The 20,128-nt window shown below is 36.6% G+C and overlaps 10 protein-coding genes and 4 non-coding genes across 14 annotated transcripts; 11 read left to right on the top strand and 3 right to left on the bottom strand.

Moving 5' to 3' along the window:
- Nucleotides 1-677: 677 nt before the first annotated feature.
- SOCG_04114 (uncharacterized protein) lies at nt 678-3,502 on the top strand. Its single transcript, XM_013164956.1, has 6 exons — nt 678-858; nt 903-1,897; nt 2,049-2,312; nt 2,351-2,593; nt 2,633-2,737; nt 2,795-3,502. Exons 2-6 carry the CDS (start codon nt 1,783-1,785, stop codon nt 2,872-2,874), a joined length of 807 nt encoding a protein of 268 aa, XP_013020410.1. The 5' UTR covers nt 678-858; nt 903-1,782; the 3' UTR covers nt 2,875-3,502.
- On the top strand, nt 3,445-3,559 carry SOCG_16355. Its single transcript, XR_001203021.1, has one exon. It is a non-coding gene; the product is annotated as a 5S ribosomal RNA (ribosomal RNA).
- Nucleotides 3,560-4,477: 918 nt separating this feature from the next.
- SOCG_05940 (uncharacterized protein) lies at nt 4,478-5,698 on the top strand. The gene is made up of 2 exons (XM_013165385.1): nt 4,478-4,878; nt 4,923-5,698. The coding sequence occupies exon 2, from the start codon at nt 4,993-4,995 to the stop codon at nt 5,245-5,247; it is 255 nt and encodes an 84-aa protein (XP_013020839.1). The 5' UTR covers nt 4,478-4,878; nt 4,923-4,992; the 3' UTR covers nt 5,248-5,698.
- An 88-nt stretch (nt 5,699-5,786) lies between these two features.
- SOCG_16354 lies at nt 5,787-5,868 on the top strand. The gene has a single exon. It is a non-coding gene; the product is annotated as a tRNA-Ser (tRNA).
- Nucleotides 5,869-6,262: 394 nt separating this feature from the next.
- Nucleotides 6,263-7,929, top strand: SOCG_04115 (20S proteasome component alpha 2). Its single transcript, XM_013164957.1, has 3 exons — nt 6,263-6,444; nt 6,571-6,674; nt 6,823-7,929. Exons 1-3 carry the CDS (start codon nt 6,330-6,332, stop codon nt 7,339-7,341), a joined length of 738 nt encoding a protein of 245 aa, XP_013020411.1. The 5' UTR covers nt 6,263-6,329; the 3' UTR covers nt 7,342-7,929.
- Nucleotides 7,902-8,741, bottom strand: SOCG_04116 (ubiquitin/metalloprotease fusion protein; the record flags this gene model as incomplete). Its single annotated transcript, XM_013164958.1, has 1 exon — nt 7,902-8,741. The coding sequence occupies one exon, from the start codon at nt 8,739-8,741 to the stop codon at nt 7,902-7,904; it is 840 nt and encodes a 279-aa protein (XP_013020412.1).
- Nucleotides 8,742-9,504: 763 nt separating this feature from the next.
- Nucleotides 9,505-10,028, bottom strand: SOCG_04117 (cytochrome c oxidase subunit VIb; the record flags this gene model as incomplete). The annotated part of the gene is made up of 5 exons (XM_013164959.1): nt 9,505-9,563; nt 9,626-9,733; nt 9,822-9,847; nt 9,913-9,928; nt 9,977-10,028. 5 exons carry the CDS (start codon nt 10,026-10,028, stop codon nt 9,505-9,507), a joined length of 261 nt encoding a protein of 86 aa, XP_013020413.1.
- Nucleotides 10,029-11,099: 1,071 nt separating this feature from the next.
- Nucleotides 11,100-13,113, top strand: SOCG_04118 (anthranilate synthase component I). Its single transcript, XM_013164960.1, has 2 exons — nt 11,100-11,422; nt 11,590-13,113. Exons 1-2 carry the CDS (start codon nt 11,417-11,419, stop codon nt 13,045-13,047), a joined length of 1,464 nt encoding a protein of 487 aa, XP_013020414.1. The 5' UTR covers nt 11,100-11,416; the 3' UTR covers nt 13,048-13,113.
- A 503-nt stretch (nt 13,114-13,616) lies between these two features.
- Nucleotides 13,617-14,601, bottom strand: SOCG_04119 (RNA polymerase II subunit 3; the record flags this gene model as incomplete). Its single annotated transcript, XM_013164961.1, has 3 exons — nt 13,617-14,380; nt 14,429-14,478; nt 14,522-14,601. 3 exons carry the CDS (start codon nt 14,599-14,601, stop codon nt 13,617-13,619), a joined length of 894 nt encoding a protein of 297 aa, XP_013020415.1.
- Nucleotides 14,602-14,876: 275 nt separating this feature from the next.
- Nucleotides 14,877-15,401, top strand: SOCG_04120 (ribosomal protein Mrp49; the record flags this gene model as incomplete). Its single annotated transcript, XM_013164962.1, has 2 exons — nt 14,877-15,016; nt 15,185-15,401. 2 exons carry the CDS (start codon nt 14,877-14,879, stop codon nt 15,399-15,401), a joined length of 357 nt encoding a protein of 118 aa, XP_013020416.1.
- Nucleotides 15,402-15,892: 491 nt separating this feature from the next.
- SOCG_16353 lies at nt 15,893-15,964 on the top strand. Its single transcript has one exon. It is a non-coding gene; the product is annotated as a tRNA-Pro (tRNA).
- Nucleotides 15,965-16,033: 69 nt separating this feature from the next.
- SOCG_16352 lies at nt 16,034-16,116 on the top strand. The gene has a single exon. It is a non-coding gene; the product is annotated as a tRNA-Lys (tRNA).
- A 483-nt stretch (nt 16,117-16,599) lies between these two features.
- SOCG_04121 (tRNA methyltransferase) lies at nt 16,600-18,090 on the top strand (the record flags this gene model as incomplete). Its single annotated transcript, XM_013164963.1, has 1 exon — nt 16,600-18,090. One exon carries the CDS (start codon nt 16,600-16,602, stop codon nt 18,088-18,090), a length of 1,491 nt encoding a protein of 496 aa, XP_013020417.1.
- Nucleotides 18,091-18,485: 395 nt separating this feature from the next.
- On the top strand, nt 18,486-19,773 carry SOCG_04122 (ww domain binding protein 11). Its single transcript, XM_013164964.1, has one exon. It carries the CDS (start codon nt 18,818-18,820, stop codon nt 19,658-19,660), a length of 843 nt encoding a protein of 280 aa, XP_013020418.1. The 5' UTR covers nt 18,486-18,817; the 3' UTR covers nt 19,661-19,773.
- The last annotated feature ends 355 nt before the right edge of the window (nt 19,774-20,128 follow it).

The following is a 20,128-nucleotide window of genomic DNA, read 5'->3' as shown; positions in this document are numbered from 1 at the left end:
GCCTTCAACGACAGCGGCCTATGATTTGTGTATGTAGAAAAGCTCAATAGAGAATAAGTATAACGGGAATAAGCAACAAAATCAGATGAACCTATTTAAACAATACATGAAACGACAGGATACCATCACAAGAATGCTCCAAGTATGAAATTCGTTTCCGGTGCTTTCAACATCCCTAGACTGATTCAATCCGGTGTAAGCCTCGAGGTTGCTCAAAGCGTTCAAAGGTGGACGGTTGTTCCAAAGTATTATCGCTATGATCCTTGGACTGATTTTCAGGCTGTGGTGGCATGGCGTGTAGTGGAATACAATCATCAGGCGGAAATTCGTTTATTTCCGATGGCATTCTGAAGCCCACAGCACTTGTGATCCAAAATAAAACCTTGGTAACCCAAAAAACATGATCGGCATCCCAAATCCAATTAGAGAATCAAGAGAACGATAAATTCCACCAACACTAAAAATACACAGTTAGCAAACCTTACCGTATAAATATCCAACCATTTCACTTACCTGAACAAACATACAGAGACATATAGAAAGTCACAATGATGAGAAAAACATCTACAGCAACCTGAAAGCTTATCCCGACAGATCCTGCCGTCGATTCCCTTATAAAGTGGACAAGATACTTGTAAGAAAACAAGAATTTTACTATGACCGAAAGAATAAAGCAGCTCATGAGCCGCCGAACTTCGCTCTCTTGTCTGCGTTTTGCTTCAGGGATTCTCCCAAATTTCGTCGGCCAGAAAACCAACCACAATTAAGGCGCCGAAATAGTTCGTAAAAAGTTATAAATCCGCTAATCCGTGCAATAATTATGGACGCTTCCTGGATATGGTAGTACTGCGTCAGATTGTAAATAGAAACAACCTTTCTCTATGTCATCTAATTGCGAATAGGTTTTTTGTCTGTATTTCGGCAAAACTACAGTCAGAAGTCGCAGGACTCAACTGAGAAATTCGGCAGATTTTCGCATCCTTTGGCTGTATTTTATTTCTGTTTTGTTCATCATTGTTAAAAAATTGACATGGTAAATGTTCCCACAGCTACCTTTGTTTGGTAAGTGAAATTCTGCGAAAATTACGAATTACGTGGTAAAAGGATCAGAAAACCCCAATTCAACTGACGGTACAATTAAAAGAAAAACAGTTAAAACTCATCTCCAAGAAACCAAAAAAAAAGAGCTCACAATGGCAAAGACTAGAGGTTTGCAAAGGTGAAATTGTCATCACCGTCTTTGATCCATTTACTGAAAGCTAGTAGGCGTACGCTATCCTACACGTACACTAATGACCTTTCTGAATTCGCTTTTATTAATTTCTATCGCTAAACTATTGATTTAATCGTCGAAAAATCTACAATTTGTATATCACTTACAGCGAAAATCATTTTTTTTCTAGCACTGTTTCTTTGTTTACTCTTTGTAATACTCGCCTCGATCGGATTATACCATTCTAAAAACCATGGTAAACCCACAGTGTTAAATAATCGTAACGAGGATGTGACCAGTCAGTGACATAATGTCGCTGCTTTATGAAGTTGAGACATGCGAAAAGCCATTACCATGAGTTTTACAACTACGCTTCATCTTTTAAGAGGAGCTTTTCGTTGAACAGTGTTAATAGTTATTATTTTTAAAAAAAGGAGTAATTCTTTTTTTGACCCGATCCGCGCGAATTGTGAAATTAGTACTTGCGGACTTTGTTGGTTGATTCTAGCTGGTTTCGTTTTGGATGTATATATCTGCATTATTTTGTGTTTCTAGTTGCCATTGTAAAAATGAAGAATAATTACACTCCAGTTTCAGATTCTGATGACTCTTTCAAAGTGCTCAATGATGAAAAGTCAGACGCTAGATCTTTGGATGGTACTGGTACGCCTCCTCCGTACTCAGGTAAGATTTGTTGAAATAGAAAGGAACAAAAGAATGTCAATTGCTTCAATTTGTATAATTCCAGCGACTCAAAACTTGCTGTAAACAAACTCGACGAACGCTCCATCCTTTCTCAAACAACAAGAGCATTCATCACTAATGCATTCATTAGCTCCGAACAAATTTATTGATTTAGAAATGGCTGATGGATCTGCTCAGCATTCTGCCCAAGAGTCCACTAACAACGCTGGATCGGATTCGACATATTCGAAGTGGATTATTATCATATATCTCTTTTTTTTTGCGTCTCTTGGGTACATTGGGGCTTATTGTATTCTTCTCGTAATGTTCTTTTATTTCAAGGTTCCTGTGAGGGCGCAAGACTTTTGGGGACTTTTTGGCGGATTTATTGGGGCGATATCATTATTTCTTTATTGTAAGTTAGTGCTATCTTTTATTTTTACTAACTATTAGCAATGTCTCTAATTCCTAAAGAATGGTTCAAGCAAACTGGTACAGTGCTGTCCTGTTTGTTCTCGCAAATTTGTAGTGTACTGCCCAACATGTGTGTCGCAGTAATATGTACGGCTTCTCTGAATGTCGTTGGTTTCGTCGTCTATCGTAATGTAAAGAAAATAATAGGATTTGAAAAGATGAATGATATTGCTTTCTATGGTGTCTGCATTGTTAACGCTGCCGTGTTTGTTTTATTTTGGAGTATGTCTTATAACCTGCGAAATATTCTAACTGTTCTAGTGAATCCAATTGCCCGTGAACGATTTAGATTATTAGTCGTTGATATAGGAAACGGCGCAAATGCCATAGGAAACGGTATAGGAAATGCTGTGAATCATGCGTTTGGTATGTACATTACGTAAATGCTTCCTATCATAGAGCAATTATTAACCAAGTTAAAAGGGACAAATCAAGGAGACGAAGCATCTCAAAACGAAGAAATTGAGCTTCAACCTTTTGCTGGGCAAAGCGCTGAAGTTTGAGTTTTAACGAATCTTTTCCATCCCTCCTATAAATCACATTTTCCTTGGAAGCATTCATATCAATTGCAATCCCTCGAGTTTCTGCATTCTTGTCCACAAAAGTAAGCACAGCTTCATTCGGCAGGTTTGATTGTTTTTCACGTTCACTCTTTTATGAATCTTTGGATTCGTCTCGCAATAGTGTTATTTATGAATCGTTCGTTTTCTTTGTGACGAACATCCTTGTTAAAGCAACCTTTTTAATGATTGTTTAATTGTTATGACGATAATTTTGCAAAATAATCAACCGATTTCTAATTCAAAGCTGGACGTATTCAGATTGGCCGTTTCAACTAATGTAGTTTAATAATTTACTTCTCAAACTACAGCTTCGTCAACCGCTATAAATTCAGACATTCAGTCTCATACCTCAATGACAATCTAGCACAATGTGAATAGCTAGAAAAGAGAAAATCAGTATGCTTTAATCTTTTAAGTATCAAAAACCATCCTCTATAAATTTTGTAAAATATGAGATGATGAATATCCACTACAAATACAAATACCTTTAGTTACACGTTCTGAATGTCTACGGCCACACCTAGGCGAAAACACCAGTTCCCGTCCGATCACTGCAGTTAAGCGTCTGAGGGTCTCGTTAGTACTATGGTTGGAGACAACATGGGAATCCGGGATGCTGTAGGCTTTTTCTTGATTTTTTTCCTCTGGTTTTGCTGCTCTTTTTTTTATGATTGCTTTTCTTTTTCTAAACATTTGTACTGTTATTCTTCGGTTTCAAATCAATAGAAGCTGCTGTTGTTTACTATGGAACCTAGTGGTTACCTCTAAGGTAACAGTATTCAGCAAAGCAGAATTGTTTACAGAAGGACATAAGTATTCTATTCTGTTTAAAAGTACCTAATATATTCATTTTATATCTTTTATCATGGTACCTAAAATACAAAGGCTTTGATAAGGAGGAGAGTGATGTATCATCCAGTTGGTGATACTTTGGAAATTTCAGTGAATTAGTGTCTTCAGTTAGGTTTTCAAAAATGCAATTAAAGTCTGTTAAACTATCCAACATATAGCTCGAATTATAATAATAATAATAATAGCATGTTTGTTGGAGCTGAAATTTTACTCTTCATTCAACGAATTATTCGTTTGTTAATGCGAGTCGGGCAATAATTACTGTTGTCCAACATTGTTTACGTTCCCGTAAACAGGATCAAGTTTTCCATCCTAATTCAAATTTAATCATAAACTCAATTAAATAATAGGTATTCTTAGCTTATTTGTATGACTTGTTCAAAAACGGAAACTCTACTTTTTATTCCGTAAAAACCATATATACAGGGAGGACTCTTACTTAAGCTAGAACAGTGCAAGAAAATAGCAAAACTTGGTTTTTATTTTTTTGTTATCTTTTTCTCTTTTATTCCTTGCAAGAGGATGGATAGTCTTACTTTACGTTTCTTTCGACTGTTTACTTGAGTTGACAATAAACAATTGCAGAGCCTTGCAGTCAAACTCAACAGATGGCACGGCTTGAATTTGTTTGTTTTTATTTCAAACTTTGTTGGATAAAACACCAATAGTAAAGTTTCCTTTGTTTGTTGTGAGTAGTTTGTTTCCCATCTTAAACGTCAACAAACAAACGTCTAAGAAGGTATATTTATAGGTCAAATTCTACATGTTTCAGCAAGCAAGCAAACAATTTCATGTATGCATTCAAAGGAAGTTCATTTACAGAATAAAAAAAGTTGTTTCTTGTAGATGAATTGAATTCCTCAAGATGGTCTGGTTTCGTTTCAGTCTAGTATCGACAAAAACTCCATAAAATGACCTTCCTTGGATGTCTCATTGCTTGACTACATAAAAGAAAATGGAATGAAGAGCAAGCTTGTATTAAGTTCCTTTCCATTTTTCTATCAGAAGATCCTTAAATTTTATTAAATTGCGTTCTTTTGTTTTGTCTTTCGTACAGAATATTCGTTTTGAAACTTTTTGACACCTTTTTGGGTAGGATTCCCTTAATTTCTTTCTCTTTTTTTCTAACATTACAGCATTCTCTATCAAAAATATTCTTATTTCTCCAGCTTTTTTCCATATAATGATTGTACTTCCCTACTCGTTATGACTCTTGCTTCTAGCATTGTCTATACCACCGTTGAATCTCATTTTATATTATCTCTGCTCTTTGTACACATTCTCAAAAGAAGCAATGAGTATACGATTATAATCTTCGGCTGCAGATCAGACTCTAGCAGTTGCAAGTATTTGTTTACATTTCATGATGTACTTTGCAGCATTCAGGAGATCAGGTTCCACTTGCTATTATCATTCACGTACGTGTTAAATAAATCCTGTTTAGCAACGAGCATGAGATGAAAGCTTTTGAGAATAGACTCCGAGAGTGTTTGGATTCCAGACATAGTCCTTCTCTCAATAGTGATGTTGAATCAGTTAACCTTCCAAAACTTTGACTCTGGCCAAGCCAAGTTTGGGGTTTATGTTCCAAAAACGAATTGAGCAGAAGTTGAGAAAGAAAAAAGGAATTGCATCTTGGAATGGGACCATTTCGCTGTCATCTCAAACCAAGTTGTTTCTTACTCAAGTATGTAGAATTGAGATTTATTCAGTTAAGGGGGCTTCACAGATAATTCCAAAAGTTTCCTAGGACAAATCGAGTAACTCTTTGTCACTAGTCCGCTTTTCTGGTTGTGTTGTTTGTTTGCTGGACAACTCTTGATACTGCAATCTTTGACTAAAAACAACTGGTTTTCTGACTTCAAGGAAATATTAAATTAGCTCTTTAAATAAATTTCACTTTTCTTCCTTACCTTTTAAGCATGTAGAAAGTAAAACTCTGTTCATTTTTTGCATTTACCATATAAATAGGTTCTTCTTTGAAGAAACATCAACAATTAGACACTATGCCTGAGTGGTTAAAGGGATAGATTAGAAATCTATTGCGGTCTCCGCGCGCAGGTTCAAATCCTGCTGGTGTCGTTTTTGTCAAGCATTCATAAGTTTTTTTAACCAAAGTCGGAACATCGTAAAATTTTTAGATCGCTAAATACGGCGTTTTGTAGGAAAAATGAACGGTGTTAATTTGATACTTGGAAAGTAATAAGACTATAAAAGATCCGAATATTTTCAGTAGGAGATGATTACAAGCAAAATGAAGATCGAAAGAAACGAAGCTCATTTATTATAATATTTATATAAAAGTATGTGTATTCACTCAAATGTTCATTGTAGATTGTAGAAAACTAAAACTAATTGAATCACTATTTATTAGTGTAACATATTCTACATCGTTATAGGTTTACAAGCTACGCAAAGCAATTTAGCAAAGGATAGCGCAGGACTAGGTGCTCATTTGCTTACCCCAGAAGATACAAGAAAACCCATCCTTTACCAAACTCACGCATTTAGGCTTCTTAAAGGAATACGTACGATTTTTTGACATGTCTGACAAATACGCGTTTTCATTGACAACCTTTTCACCCAACGGTAAACTGGTTCAAATTGAATACGCATTGAACGCTGTAAATGCTGGTGTCACATCTGTTGGTATTAAAGGTATGTATATTTAAGAGTTGGAAGTAGAAAATGAAGGTCTTGGCATTTCGTAATGAGAACCCTAAACCAGTTAAGCCCCCTTCGGTGGTTTCTTTCAATGAGAGGATGCTAACGCAATAATCATAGCAACTAATGGAGTCGTTTTGGCTACGGAAAAGAAGCCTGCTTCAGAACTGGCTGTTGGCAGCTCTTTGGAGAAGGTCTGCAAAATTACTCCTGACATTGGAATGGTAAGGACAACCTGGAGACTACCCCATTTCTGTGCAGAAAAATTCAATGAAGCAAAAAATGAGCAATACCTGAATAATGATTGACTGCATAGCAAAGAGGTTTATTCTGATTCTTATAAGTCTGGTTACTAAACGGTGATTTCAATAGGTTTATAGTGGAATGGGTCCCGATTTCCGTGTACTCGTTGACAAGTCTAGAAAAGTAGCCCAAACTGCTTACAAAAACGTCTATAATGCTTATCCACCTACGAAGATTCTTGTTCAAGAGATTGCTTCTGTTATGCAGGAATCCACTCAATCTGGTGGTGTTCGTCCTTTTGGTGTTAGTCTGTTAGTTGCCGGAATGGACGAAAATGGCCCCGTTTTGTATCAAGTTGATCCTTCTGGTACATACTTCGCTTGGAAAGCTACCGCCATCGGTAAATCTTCCACAGCCGCCAAGACCTTTTTAGAAAAACGATACAACAATGAAATTGAATTGGATGATGCCATCCACACTGCTATCCTTGCTTTGAAAGAAACATTCGAAGGTGAATTAACTGAAGACAGCATAGATATCGCTATTGCCTCAAACAAACCTACGGAAAGCGGTATTGAGGGCGTCCCAGGTGGTCATTTTTATAGACTGACTCAATCAGAAATCCGCGACTATCTTGATCAAGTATAACCTGACGTATATTCCTTAAGCCTTTCTTTTATTTGATTCTTAATAAAAAATCTGTTATGCTTTCGCCGCTTACATTGACTCTTATTCTAACATGATCCTTTCCGTTTCCTGCTCTTGGCACAATCTTTCTAACAGTACTCGTCAACCTATGTATGATTTCATGTCGGACAAAGATTCTAGTCTCTTCAACGATGTGCTTCTTCATTTCTTTGAAGACGTTTCGTCTCATGTAGGGACTTTTGATACGTGGCGTCATATCTTTATATGTTTAATTTTTTCTGAATCAGGTGTTATTAGAATGTTTTTGAGATACTTGTTGGCCATTATTTTATCTTGAGCTTTGTTTCCATGATATGATAGATTTACGATTCCCTCTATTTTCAATTGAAAGCTTCAATTTGTTCATCTTTTCTTTATCATACCTGGGTTACTCCTTTCTGTATTTGTCTATGTCATTCAATTTTAAAGCAAGTATTGCAAATATCTAGTAGTCATTTCTCTCTTCACACAAAGTGATAGTTTGGTTATAAACATTAAACCATGTAACACGCTTCCAAAAATTACTTGCTTGCGTTTCTTCTTCTTTCAGCTGCAGCTAATAATATATCTCTCTTGTGATCCCTTTGATCTTCATCAGTAGTTTCATTATTTTGAGGGACATAAGTCGCTTGTTCACTTACATAACTTCCTGGTTTTGACAAAAGATCAGCGGCCTCTGCTTCTTTGGTAAGTTGCCGGAATAGTTCCCAGAATGAAGCGTCATGTTCACCATGAACATTATGTGACAACTCGTGAATAAGGGTGCTTTTCACTGTTTTGTAATCTCGGAATCCATCATATCGATCTGTCCGTAATCGAAGTTCAATATGTGCACCATGGTTATGGTTCAAACCTAAAGTCTTTGAATCATGTTGAGTATGCTCCGCTGGGTCCATTTCAGACAGCAGAGGAACTGTCCACCGGTGTGTGTTCATAATCCGTTGGATCCCAGCATCGTCTCGTAGGCGTTCCAAGTATTGTAGGGCTCTTTCTTTAAACGGATAATTAAGCACTTCGAAACGATTGAATGTATATGAAGATGCTTCTTTAGGAGTCGACCGTGGTTTCTTTGGCTTTAGAGCATACGAACTAGCAGCATTTTTTCTAGGAGAATTAAGTTGAGACATAGTCTCGTCGACTACGTTGGCATTTTTATTTACAATAGTCATAACCTTTGCTTTATCTTTGACAACGTCCTGCAACTTGGATTCGTTTGACAAGGATCCTTTATATAGAAGCTTGATTTGATCTGCAGAGAAACCTATTTCCTGGCCTAATTTTTCTTTAGCTGACCTGACAGTTTCTTCCTCGTGAAAGTAAATAGAAATAACGTTTCCTGCGTATGTAAATCGCAATTCCATCTTAGAAAAGTAAGTAATTTAAAAGATAGATTGCTATTAGGATAGTTCCACGTTTGCTTCAGTACGTTTCTCAAGTTCTTATATACAAACACAAGAATGACAAGGATAAGATAAAATACACTGAAAAAGAGTGTAACACTTCGTATGACTAAGCTATGGTGGAAGGATGAAAACAACTGTTTGCCAACTCTAATATATGGCCACAATTCTAGAAGATTGAGATGTTTACGATTTTCTTAAAAGTTTTCTTCTAGAAGGATTCATTCCTGAAGACATTAAACTTGAATTCTTAATTGGTTGAATGTACTGTTCTGAAATGAAGTGATATTCAGACTTGGACCAAGGGAAGATCGTACTCAACGATACAAGGTCCTTTAGAAAGTTACAAGTAAAAACAAGAAATTATTTAATCTGTTTTTCACGCCAGTGTGGTATGAAACTTCCTTAGCGCAGCATATTTAAGTAGAAAATAACTGAACTTACTCTCTTACACAGTTTTCAAAAAGACTTGGATAAAAAGTAGAAGTGAATATCATGTTTAGACATTCATTAAGCTAAAACTGATAGACTAAAGAAAGGGGAGTTCTTGGCAAAGAGAGTAGCAAGGTTCTCCCTTGGTAAATTCAGAACCCAGGTTGATAATAGAAAACGCTTCTTTAACAAAGCTTTTATGTTTTTGTTCCGTTTTCGTCTTCTTCTTTTAGCAAAAAATAGGTTGTCTTAATTATACCAAGGTTTACTGTCGTCGACTTTGTAATTTCATTTACAAATCAACGGGGAAGTTTCCGTTATCACGTTGCTCATCCCAACGCTCAACCCACTCTGATTTATGTTAATTCTCTGTACATAGCTTTATTCGAAATATGGGATTCTTTCTCACTTACCGGAAGGGCACAAGGATTGGAAAGCATGCCAAAATTGTTTACAAGGAACGAAATCCTCACCCTTAGCATTAATGCAACGATGGTAATCAATGTAGCTTTGGAAGCAGTCTATTAAAAGCGTTAATTTTTGATTCCTTTGACAAATGGGGAAGCATTTGTACCCGCTTCTAACCCTTTTAATCATTTCAAGACATACGCTTGGTTTGGTTTGTATTAGGGAATCTAAAAGAAACATTCTGTTTAGTCATTTCATTCCGTATTTCAAGTCTTATTAACGAATTATATACCTTGCATCAAAACCAACTAAAGATTGAGTTAGAAATCATTTCTAATGGCTTGTAAAAGTCTTACCAGTTCCAAAGGTGAATCTCTGAGGAGTTTCTTGTTCTTCTTGTTCAGCCATCTTGTTTTTCTTGTTAAACAGTCGAAGGGGGAGTTAGCAAAGGATAGGTTGGTCAAGACAGAAGCCGACACACCAGTAACACGTAGGACAATAAAGAAAGAATCAAACTCTCCTAAAATTTACTCCGTACTAAAAAGATTTTTTTTAAAAAACTTCCTACTGTGTATTTTTGTTTATAAAATCAAACAAACTCTCTACTTTCCATACGAGTTAACAATGTCTTAATGCACTTCCGATTCCACAACGCTGAAACGCTTAGATTGAAATGTATTTTTCTTTCTTTTAATTTATTTTGTTTACAAAAATACGATTGATATGGACCTATACACTCTCAGTGTTAAACCACATTGACGTTTAGGCTTATACCGCGGATCTAACAATTAAGCCTAGTTTGTAGAGAATCTGTTAAAGAGAGTATTCTTTTTATTTGGAATTTCCGGTTCCTTTGGCTACGTTTGAATTGGAAACGCTCATCTGTTGATTTTAAAGACCTGCCGTTTCACATTGGATAAGTGGCTGTTCGAAATGTTAAGGCGTTTTCTTCCAAAAGCAGAAGAACCAGTCTTATAGGAGAAATGTCTAATAAGCTTTAGTCAGCGATTACGCTGTTTTGGTTTCACTCTGATCGGAAATTTCTCACATAGCTTGTAGATTTAAAATCCCGGTTTCCTTGCCGTTCCACCCAACTTATGAGTTTTTCTCATTTTTTTTCTCGAACAAAACCGTTCATTCTGGATTTTGGCACTTCTTAGATGTTTTACCACTGTTTACTTATGAGGTATTCTTGTGTTTCGGTGATAAGCAATAGAAATAAGAGAAGTGGGAAGTCGAATGACTGAATGTTGAAAGAAATGAAAACTTGCTAAATGAAAATAATGCCTATCTGGATCGTACTGTCTAGTCTCTTTCAGTTTCGTTGTTTGAAAGCTAACATCTTCTCATCTTATGGAAAATGGCTCCTGTTTCGACTTCTTGGAATCAAACCAGGAAAAAAAATAAGACTAGACGGCACAGTCCAGACTAAAAGCATTATTAATAAAAAACATGCTTTGTAATGCAATTCCATATAGCCTCTACAGCAATTACATCCATATATCGTATTAAGGTATGAGAAGTCCACCTCATGAATTGTGAACTACAACGAGGAACAAACTGCAATACACCATTGAATCTGTCAGCTGTCTTCTTCAAATCTCAATTTAGGCAGTCGGACTTGCTACTGTTTAAGGAAAATATCTTGCTTTTATTTTATTTTTGATTTCTCTTTCCTAAAACCTTGCAAGGCATTCCTTCTTTTCTGAAAAAAATTTCAGACTTTTCTGGTTTGGACTTATTTTATCGAGCTAGCATTCTCTTGCTGTATTCCAGCATACTAATTTTTATTTTCAATGAAGGTAAAAGTCTATTCTACTATTTGAGGTTACGAATCAAGAATTTTCAAGGTTGACGGATAATTTTCTATGATAGATATCCTCTCCATTATTCTTGGGCGTTACTCTCGCTTGAGAGATTAATATATATTTTTGTTGAAGGAGTAATTGTACTAACACTTTTGTATTAGATTTACCCTAGTTTGGAGGAAGCGAAGCTAATCGCTAAAGAACATAATGCAACCAAAATTCCTGTTTATGGTGTGATTCCAGCGGATTTGCTTACACCCTCTATTGCCTACTTAAAGCTTTCTCAGGGAAAGCGTTATTCTTACATTCTCGAAAGCGTTTCTCAAGGTGAAAATGTATCTCGTTATAGCTTTATCGGTAGTCCATACCGAGTACTTATGGCTAATGGATCTGAAGATCCTTTAGCTCGTTTGGAACGTGAATTGAAAGAGGTGAAGATCGCTCCTGTTCAAGGACTTCCCTCTTTTAGCGGTGGTGCTGTCGGCTATGTTTCTTATGACTGTATAAAATACTTTGAACCCACCACCGACGTACCCACCCAAGACAGTCTTGGCTTACCAGAGGCACTTTTCTTTATGACAGACGATTTGATTGCCTTTGATCATGCTTACCAAACTGTAAAAATAATCTCCCATATTTGTGTTGATCAAGGAAGACCAATGGAAGAAGCTTATGAAGCTGCAATGTTTAAAATTAACATGATTCATAAGAAACTTGATGCTCCGGAAATTCCTTTGCCTCCTCAGAAAGAGATTAATCTTGGATACGAAGCTAAATCAAACACTGGCGAGGAAGGTTACAAGAATTATGTCTCTACTTTGAAGAAGCATATTCATCAAGGTGACATATTTCAAGCCGTTCCTAGCCAACGTCTTTCCCGTCCTACGGACTTGCATCCGTTCAATTTATATCGTCATTTACGTACTGTCAATCCTTCCCCTTATATGTTCTATCTAAACTGTGATGAGTTTGACATTATTGGTGCTTCTCCTGAATTGTTGGTCAAGTCGGAAGATGGCCGCATTATCAATCATCCTATTGCCGGTACTGTTCCTCGAGGAAAAACTCAAGAGGAAGATGAAGCTCTTGCAAATGAGTTACTTTCTAGTGTCAAAGATCGCGCTGAACATGTTATGCTTGTTGATCTTGCAAGGAACGACGTGAACCGTGTTTGTGATTTGGACACTACTCGCGTTGATCGATTAATGACCATTGAGAAGTTTTCTCATGTTCAGCACCTAGTCTCTCAAGTTTCTGGTGTTTTAAGAGAAGGAAAGACTAGATTTGATGCATTCCGTAGCATTTTTCCTGCAGGTACTGTTAGTGGCTCTCCTAAGGTGCGCGCTATTCAACTAGTTGCTGGCTTAGAAAATGAGAAGCGTGGTATTTATGCAGGTGCTGTTGGCCATTGGGGATACAAAGAAGATCAAATGGACACTTGTATTGCAATTCGAACCATGGTGTACAAAAACGGTGTTCTTTACTTGCAAGCTGGTGGTGGCATCGTTTTCGATTCTGATGAGCAAGCTGAATATATTGAGACTATAAACAAACTCAGATCTAACGTTACAGCAATTAACGAAGCAGAGAAGTTGTATGCAAAGGCCCAAAAAGAATAAATATTGGAAATGGTATAAAGAATGACTACTTCGAAAAAATTTTAAGTTTAGTGTTAGAAAATTTTGATGCAATAAAATAGATTTGATAAATAAGCTAATAATATCGTATCTAAAATATTGCAAGGATTGAGTTATCAACAGTCTCATTACCATTAATTCTATTTTTAAATGTCATTTTGGATGAACCCAGAAAAATAACTAGAAATGTTACCAAATATGAAAAGGACGGAACGATGCACGTTGTGCCAAAGTCCCATGTTTGTCGATATTCTCAAACCCCAATCCATAAAAGTAAAAGAAGGGTCAGCAGCTTAACTTAAATACTGAAACAAAGCAACCAAATCTGTTGTTAAGTGAAAAAATTTCCAAACAGGAAACCAAAAAATGTATCGTCAAGGAGGAACCAAAGCTAAACAAACGAAAATATTATGTGAGGTAAAGCATCCAGGCTTTTTATTAAGAATTTCATGGAACTCAAGAATAATAATACAAGTTCTGCATCTGAAAATTCTACAGACGATATAGTAAAAAAATAAAGTAGTTAGGAAGTGTCTTCTCGAACCGTTAGATTACCAAGCAGCATCTCCTCCATCCTGATATGGTGACCAGTTCATTTCTGGATTCTCATCCATAGGAACCTCATTAGCAGTCATCTGAGCAGGTTGTTCTTCATCTAAGTCACGAACCAAAACCGCAAGCTTTTCCTGTAGAACCCGTAAGCCCTGAACCATAATTTCGTTTGGAGGAATTGAGCCAACTCCTTCAACTTCCATGTAAAATCTTCTTGGTTCTTCTTGATAATTGATTGCTTCACCTTCACGAGGAGGTTCTTCCCAATCTGCATTTTTGCTTTTAGGCCATTCAGCATCTGCATCATTTTCAAACCAATAATCTGTGTGTCGTAATTTATTCCAGGGATCATACTCGAATGCAACAGCAGCAGTTGGGGACCACTTTGCGTGTTCTTTAGCAATTCCCTTTTTCGCAATACAGCGAAGAGAAATTTCTTGCTCCTTACGAAGCTTGCAAATTAATGGTCCTCTTGCTTTAGGATCAGCAAGTATAGGTTGACCCAGCGTTGAATTAGATGACACGACGAGATCTCTTGCGTATACTTCCATGGTACCTTCGCCAAGACATTTGGCGTTTAAATTCATCTCAACTGAACATTTCGCACAATATTGATCACAGTCACAGTTTCTGGTATACTCCAATCCTACCGGAGGAGGTTCATCAATGTTGGTACTATTTAAGGGAATCATACCAAGACGGTGTGCTAAAAATTCATCAGGCATAACAGACGTATTTACGTTAATTTCAACCAAATCAATCGCTTTTTCTGTTAGAATCTTATTCAATGTAAATTCATTTTATTACATACCGACCGTAGGAATCTCTGCAAGAACGACGCGTCGCAAAGAATTTGCAATTCTGACTCTTGTAAGCATGCTCTTGGTTCTATTTTTTAACTTACGATAAATCAGTATTTGTAAGGACAAAGTCCACTGAATTTTTACTTATATTTCGAATCGTTGTATGCGTTTCTGCATTCATTTTATGTTGGAATGTCTGGTCAAGGCCAACTTCTTAGTCCAAATTCTCTGAGCAACTCTTTAGTGACTCCGAGTGTAGCGCATAAATTGCTTTGGGCGCTAGAGAAAACCTCCTTAAAGCAAAGTAACATGTTACTAAATTCGCTGAAACCTTTGATCCAGGTTGAGAACGCTAAACAAAACGCGTCTTTCCTTGAATTTTAAAAAAATAGGTCACACTTGAAAAATTAATTGGATTTTTCTTTAAATAAGAATACCTAAAAAATATAGTACTCAATGCCGAAATCATTCACAAAAATTAAGGCCGTTTTGGATAATGTCCGGGTAGGACAGCTTGCCATTCCTTTACCAAAGAATGTTGTTGAGGTGCGCGTTCAATATTCTTTGAATAATAAGAATGGTCATATGGGAGCTAAGTATGTTTACTTTTTTAAAAGGACCGGTTTCCGAAGTCTTATCAAATATTTTGAAGAAGCCGATGGACGACGCATTCTAATTGAATCGCATTTCTTTTTCTTTTTTGCTGTAGACCGGTTTTTTCTAACGTCTCATTATTATTTTTCAATTCACTAACCAAGTTCCAGAAAGTTTGTAAAAGAATACCTCCCAAGCTTGAAATATCACAACGAGCACATCAAATTCAACGTTGAACACAAATTACCAAATGTGAAAGCACCAACATTTTCCGTTCATACTTCTGAGGGTCCTTTATTTAGTTACGGCATGAAGTTGAAACATTCCGAAACCATCTCTAATGATATAAAAGCCGAGTTGCTAAAGGCTACTCAGTCAGAGCCATAAAAATATCTTTGCAAATAAACCAACTGTTTTATATTTGTATTTCGACCAAGCGCGCGATTTTACAAACTCATTTTGGAGTTCATGGTCCAAATTCAGGTCTTCCGTTATTCTTTCATCAACGACACTGTTCATAATCTCATTTTAATAGCATTCCGTTTGTCTGCCGAGTTCAAGCTTTATCTGCAACGTCAATCATCTGGACATCCTGCTTAAGAAACAAAGGATCAGAATTAAAATATATGAAATTAAATTTAGACGGTGTAAATTGTTTAGGTCAACTAATGAATTCATTGTAGTACGTCTTCAATTCACTTTGTTCAAACATACCGAATACTATCTCGCAAAGCCAGGTGAAACATTAGTTGAATATCGTTTGCAATTATTGATCAAAATAAATAGACAACCATCGTTGAAATATTCGTGTAGAACCTGTCATATCAAATCCAGGCAATCACGCTGTATTATAATTCTTTCCTTCCGGTATTAACAGCGGCCGTTTGGTCTAGTGGTATGATACCATCTTAGGGTGATGGTGGTCCTGGGTTCGATTCCCAGAACAGCCCAATTTTTACTTCATTCATTAATTTAATTATTTACTTCTAATAATTTGTCTTATACACAAGGTTAACAAGTCCCGGGTAGCTCAATCGGTTTAGAGCGTCTGACTCTTAAGAAGGTCATCAGAAGGTTGCGAGTTCGAGTCTCGCCTTGGGAGTTCCTTTTTTTCAGACTTTTTCATACCATAATTTGCTATAACCAAAGAGAACCTGCTAGTAAGCCAAGTTTGGTCTTGAAGATGAAGCTTCTTATTATTCTTCTAAGCCTTCTCCATGCTTGATTGATCTCAGCTAATCGCAATGACATTCCAAATGATTTTCTACCTTCTTATGCGTAACAAACACTCCCGGCAGCCAATCTTTGTAGTGTTTTGTTTTACAATACTATTAGATATCTCCATTTCATAAAGAAGTTAATTGAAGCGTTTCTGCCTTTGAAAATTGCAGTTTAAATATCAAAGTACAATGTCACTTGAATGTAAACACTTTCAAAATCTTCAAATTCTCAAGTTTTGCAGGGCCTTTTCTTTTTGGTTATTTCATCCTAATTTTATTGCTTATTATTTTTTTTTTTACTAATCGAACTTAACATTTGTATTTAAGTTATCCCCTCATAGGCATTTTTGGTTTAAAGCAGTGTCATGAAGTTTCCAGCGTTTTGGAAGCCAACAGAGCTTTACAATACTCTTGTTACAGACTATCCAAAAATCCCCTCATTAGAAACCTATGAATGGAGATATATATTGGAACATGACGTTTGCTACGAAGCTAGCGTTTTTGAGAAAATGGTCATGGAACTCGTGTATCATCCTGAACGGACTAGCAGTGTAATTATGCGAACGGACATTTTATGTGACTCAAATAATGAATCTTCTTTACATGAAACATCCGAGGTTGTCCTTAACAGCGACTATTACCAAGTCGACCGCAGGATATGCCGTCGAATTATCCCTCGAAATCAACAATTGGATGCTTCTATGGAACAAGAAGCAATTTTAATGAAGGGAACAGACGATAGAAACAAAAGACTTTTACTGTACTTACCAAAACTTGACTTAACTTTGGAGCAACCATACGACCATCTACCCTATTACCACCCTGCAGTTGCTGGAGTTGCTTTGGAATACACTTCAACCAAAATCCGTGCTGCTTACTTATTAAATTCTAAGCATCAGCAAGAGCTTTCAATGAGGCTTCAGAGGACTGCCAATATGCTGTTGATGGTTTTACACAAACATTGCAAGGGTACAGTGGAAGGATATGAAAAACGTATGCTGCATGATACGGTAGTCGAAAGGAATAAATTTCAAGACACGTATGTAGAACTAAAAAAGAAATACGCGAAGCAATTAATTGAAGGCTGGGTTGAAAAAACAGATCCGAAGAAGCATGTATTTGAAGATTTGGGAATCGCTACATTTTTGATAGAGCTCTGGAAACAGATGTATCCTTCAAAACAATCATTTAATTTTGTTGACATCGGTTGCGGGAATGGGCTACTAGTACATATTCTTCTTTCAGAGGGCTACCTGGGCTATGGTTTTGATGCTCGCGAACGGAAATCGTGGAAAATATATCCCGAGTTTGTTCAGAGGAATTTGTCTGAAAAAGTACTGGTGCCGTTCTTCCTTAAAGATCTTGAGGATCAACCATTGCCGTTTATCCCAGTTGAGAGCTTTACGATTCACGATGGAAGGTTTCCTGTGAATTCATTCATTATCGGTAATCATGCAGATGAGCTAACACCCTATATTCCAATATTAGCCCGTTTGAACAAGAAATCTTCTTTCATTTCAATACCATGCTGCGTCCATGATTTAACGGGAGCGAAGATATCTTGGTCCCTTCCGAAGCCTAGAGACAAAAAGCACGGTGGACGATATGCAATGTACATTGAATGGCTTCGTCAATTGTCTGAACGCTTTGACTGGAAAGTTGAAATAGAGCCTCTGCGAATTCCCAGTACTAGAAATTACGCCTTGATTGGGCGATCTATACAAGAAAATAGTTCATCGGAGGGTGCAACTTTTCCTCCTGAGACATTAAAAAAAATAATAGACGAGAATCATGGAGCTTCAGGATTTTTACAGCACGCTATTCAGGTAGCAACGTCAAATTCAAGATCTCATTGAATTCAAAGCCATAGTTTATTTTGTACAAATGTTATCTGATCATTTTTCAGCGTAAGATAACATTAAATTTAGCGATTCGTGTAAATGTGACTTGCTTTTAAATGGTAGAAAAAGGACTCCTAAATGTTTTGGAAATTTACCAACTCCACTACTCTCTGAGACCGATACAGTTCGTGAGCTAATAAGTAATTATTGGCCGTTCTATGACTATTGGTCATTTAGTTTGGTGGTAGAAGAATTGCCATTGTATCTGCCAACCTGATTTGAAATGAAGCTGTTGGTTCGTAAAAATGGCTATATACCAGATTTTATATATTATTTATTATTTTAGATAGAGATATTAAGTAGACAATGTGTCTTTTATATGTAATTTCATGATAAAATCCGGGAATAAGAAATTTGGTTGGAAGTATTAGGTTTGATAAAAACGAACTTTGACAAATTCCCTCATATTCAATAAATAGATCTTGTAATCCACGAAGTTTTTCGTAAGTAATTTACTTTTTCTGTTGTGTGTATTTCGTTAGATCATTTTGAGGGGACATTAAGAGGTTATAGCAAACGATTGAGAACCCTGACGAAACGAAATCTGCTTGTATGTAATATAAGAAAAATTACAATCTCGATAATGCTTCCGTATGGACAACGTTCGGGCAGACCTCTGATGGTTTCTGGACACTGAAGCCATTTACTTGGAGAGAAAACACCAACACTTCGCAATAACAGTATGCTGTCTAAACGAGGGTATAACCCGGTGCAAGCGGAAACAAAAAAGAAGAAAAAGAGGGAACAAAACAAGCTCCGTGAAGAACGAGCCAAACGGTACGAAGAAAAGCTATCGCATAAAAATGTAGGACAATTAGAGCGTCAAATCGCGGAATTGTCTGCCTTGGAAGGATCACAAGGTCTAAACGCTCATGATAAACAAATATTGCAAAATTTAGAAAAGGATTTAGCGGTCATACGAAAGAAGAATATTCATGGTCATTCGGTAGGCAGGATTGAGTCTGAAAAAACAAAAGAAGAAGAAAGAAGGATCAAACCGAAGCGCCCTTTCATTCCAAAAAATCCTAAAAAAAGTATTTATTATGATCCAGTGTTTAATCCATACGGCGTACCTCCTCCGGGAATGTCGTATCGCGAAAAGGAAGAAGAAAGTTCAGAGACTGATGAGTCCGTAATCGACATACCTATCCCTGAAGGAGAATATCCTTTTGAGGAACAGAAGAAAAAAGATAACAGAAAACCTCGTAATGTTGCAAGACGGCGAGATGATATTAAATTGGCCGAGGTAACTCCAAATAGTAAACCATCAGATGCTCCGGGAATGGAAGAAAAGCAAGAAACTGATACTCAAGAAAAGGACGTTGTTACAGAGTATTCTGCTCAACCAATCGTCCGCGATTTGCGAAAGGAAGCTACTCAATTTCTTCCCGCAACTGTGCGCAACCAAAAGCGCAAATTTAGGGAAGACGAATCGCCGGTAACTGACGATTCGTCTAAAGGAAAACAGAACCTGGATTCAGAAAACGAACTAAATAAATTTTATCAAGAACTCAACGGAGCGTAACGACGCCAAACCCTTGTCTGCATTTTCGTTAATGATTAAAAAGGATGTATTTATTGGATTTCTTATTACATTCACCAACTTTGTTTTCAGTAAGTAGATGATAGAATACCTGAAACGAAATGAATTATTTTACGTAAATTCTCTTTTTGTGTTTGTTTGTATGGTTCCCATGAAATATGTATCACTGTTTACAATACTTTCATGATATTTCGTCTTGTAATAAAACATACACAGTCATTTCTGCTTTTGCATTCATTTTCCTTCCTGACAGAGCATTCTCAATTGAGCTTCATGATATGTCTAAAATTTGATCATTTTATTGAATGGTATTAAGAACAAACCGAATATTTTTTAATTATTTTTCCTTAAATTCACTATTTGCCAACTTTTATTTACTTTTATTCTATAATTCACCTCTAACCTGAAAAGAAACCTGAGCGTTATTTCAGGTTTGACCTTCAAGATTCA

Source organism: Schizosaccharomyces octosporus, assembly GCF_000150505.1.
Source record: "Schizosaccharomyces octosporus yFS286 unplaced genomic scaffold supercont6.3, whole genome shotgun sequence".
Classification (NCBI taxonomy): Eukaryota; Fungi; Ascomycota; class Schizosaccharomycetes; order Schizosaccharomycetales; family Schizosaccharomycetaceae; genus Schizosaccharomyces; species Schizosaccharomyces octosporus.
This window is presented reverse-complemented; position numbering and strand designations above follow the sequence as displayed.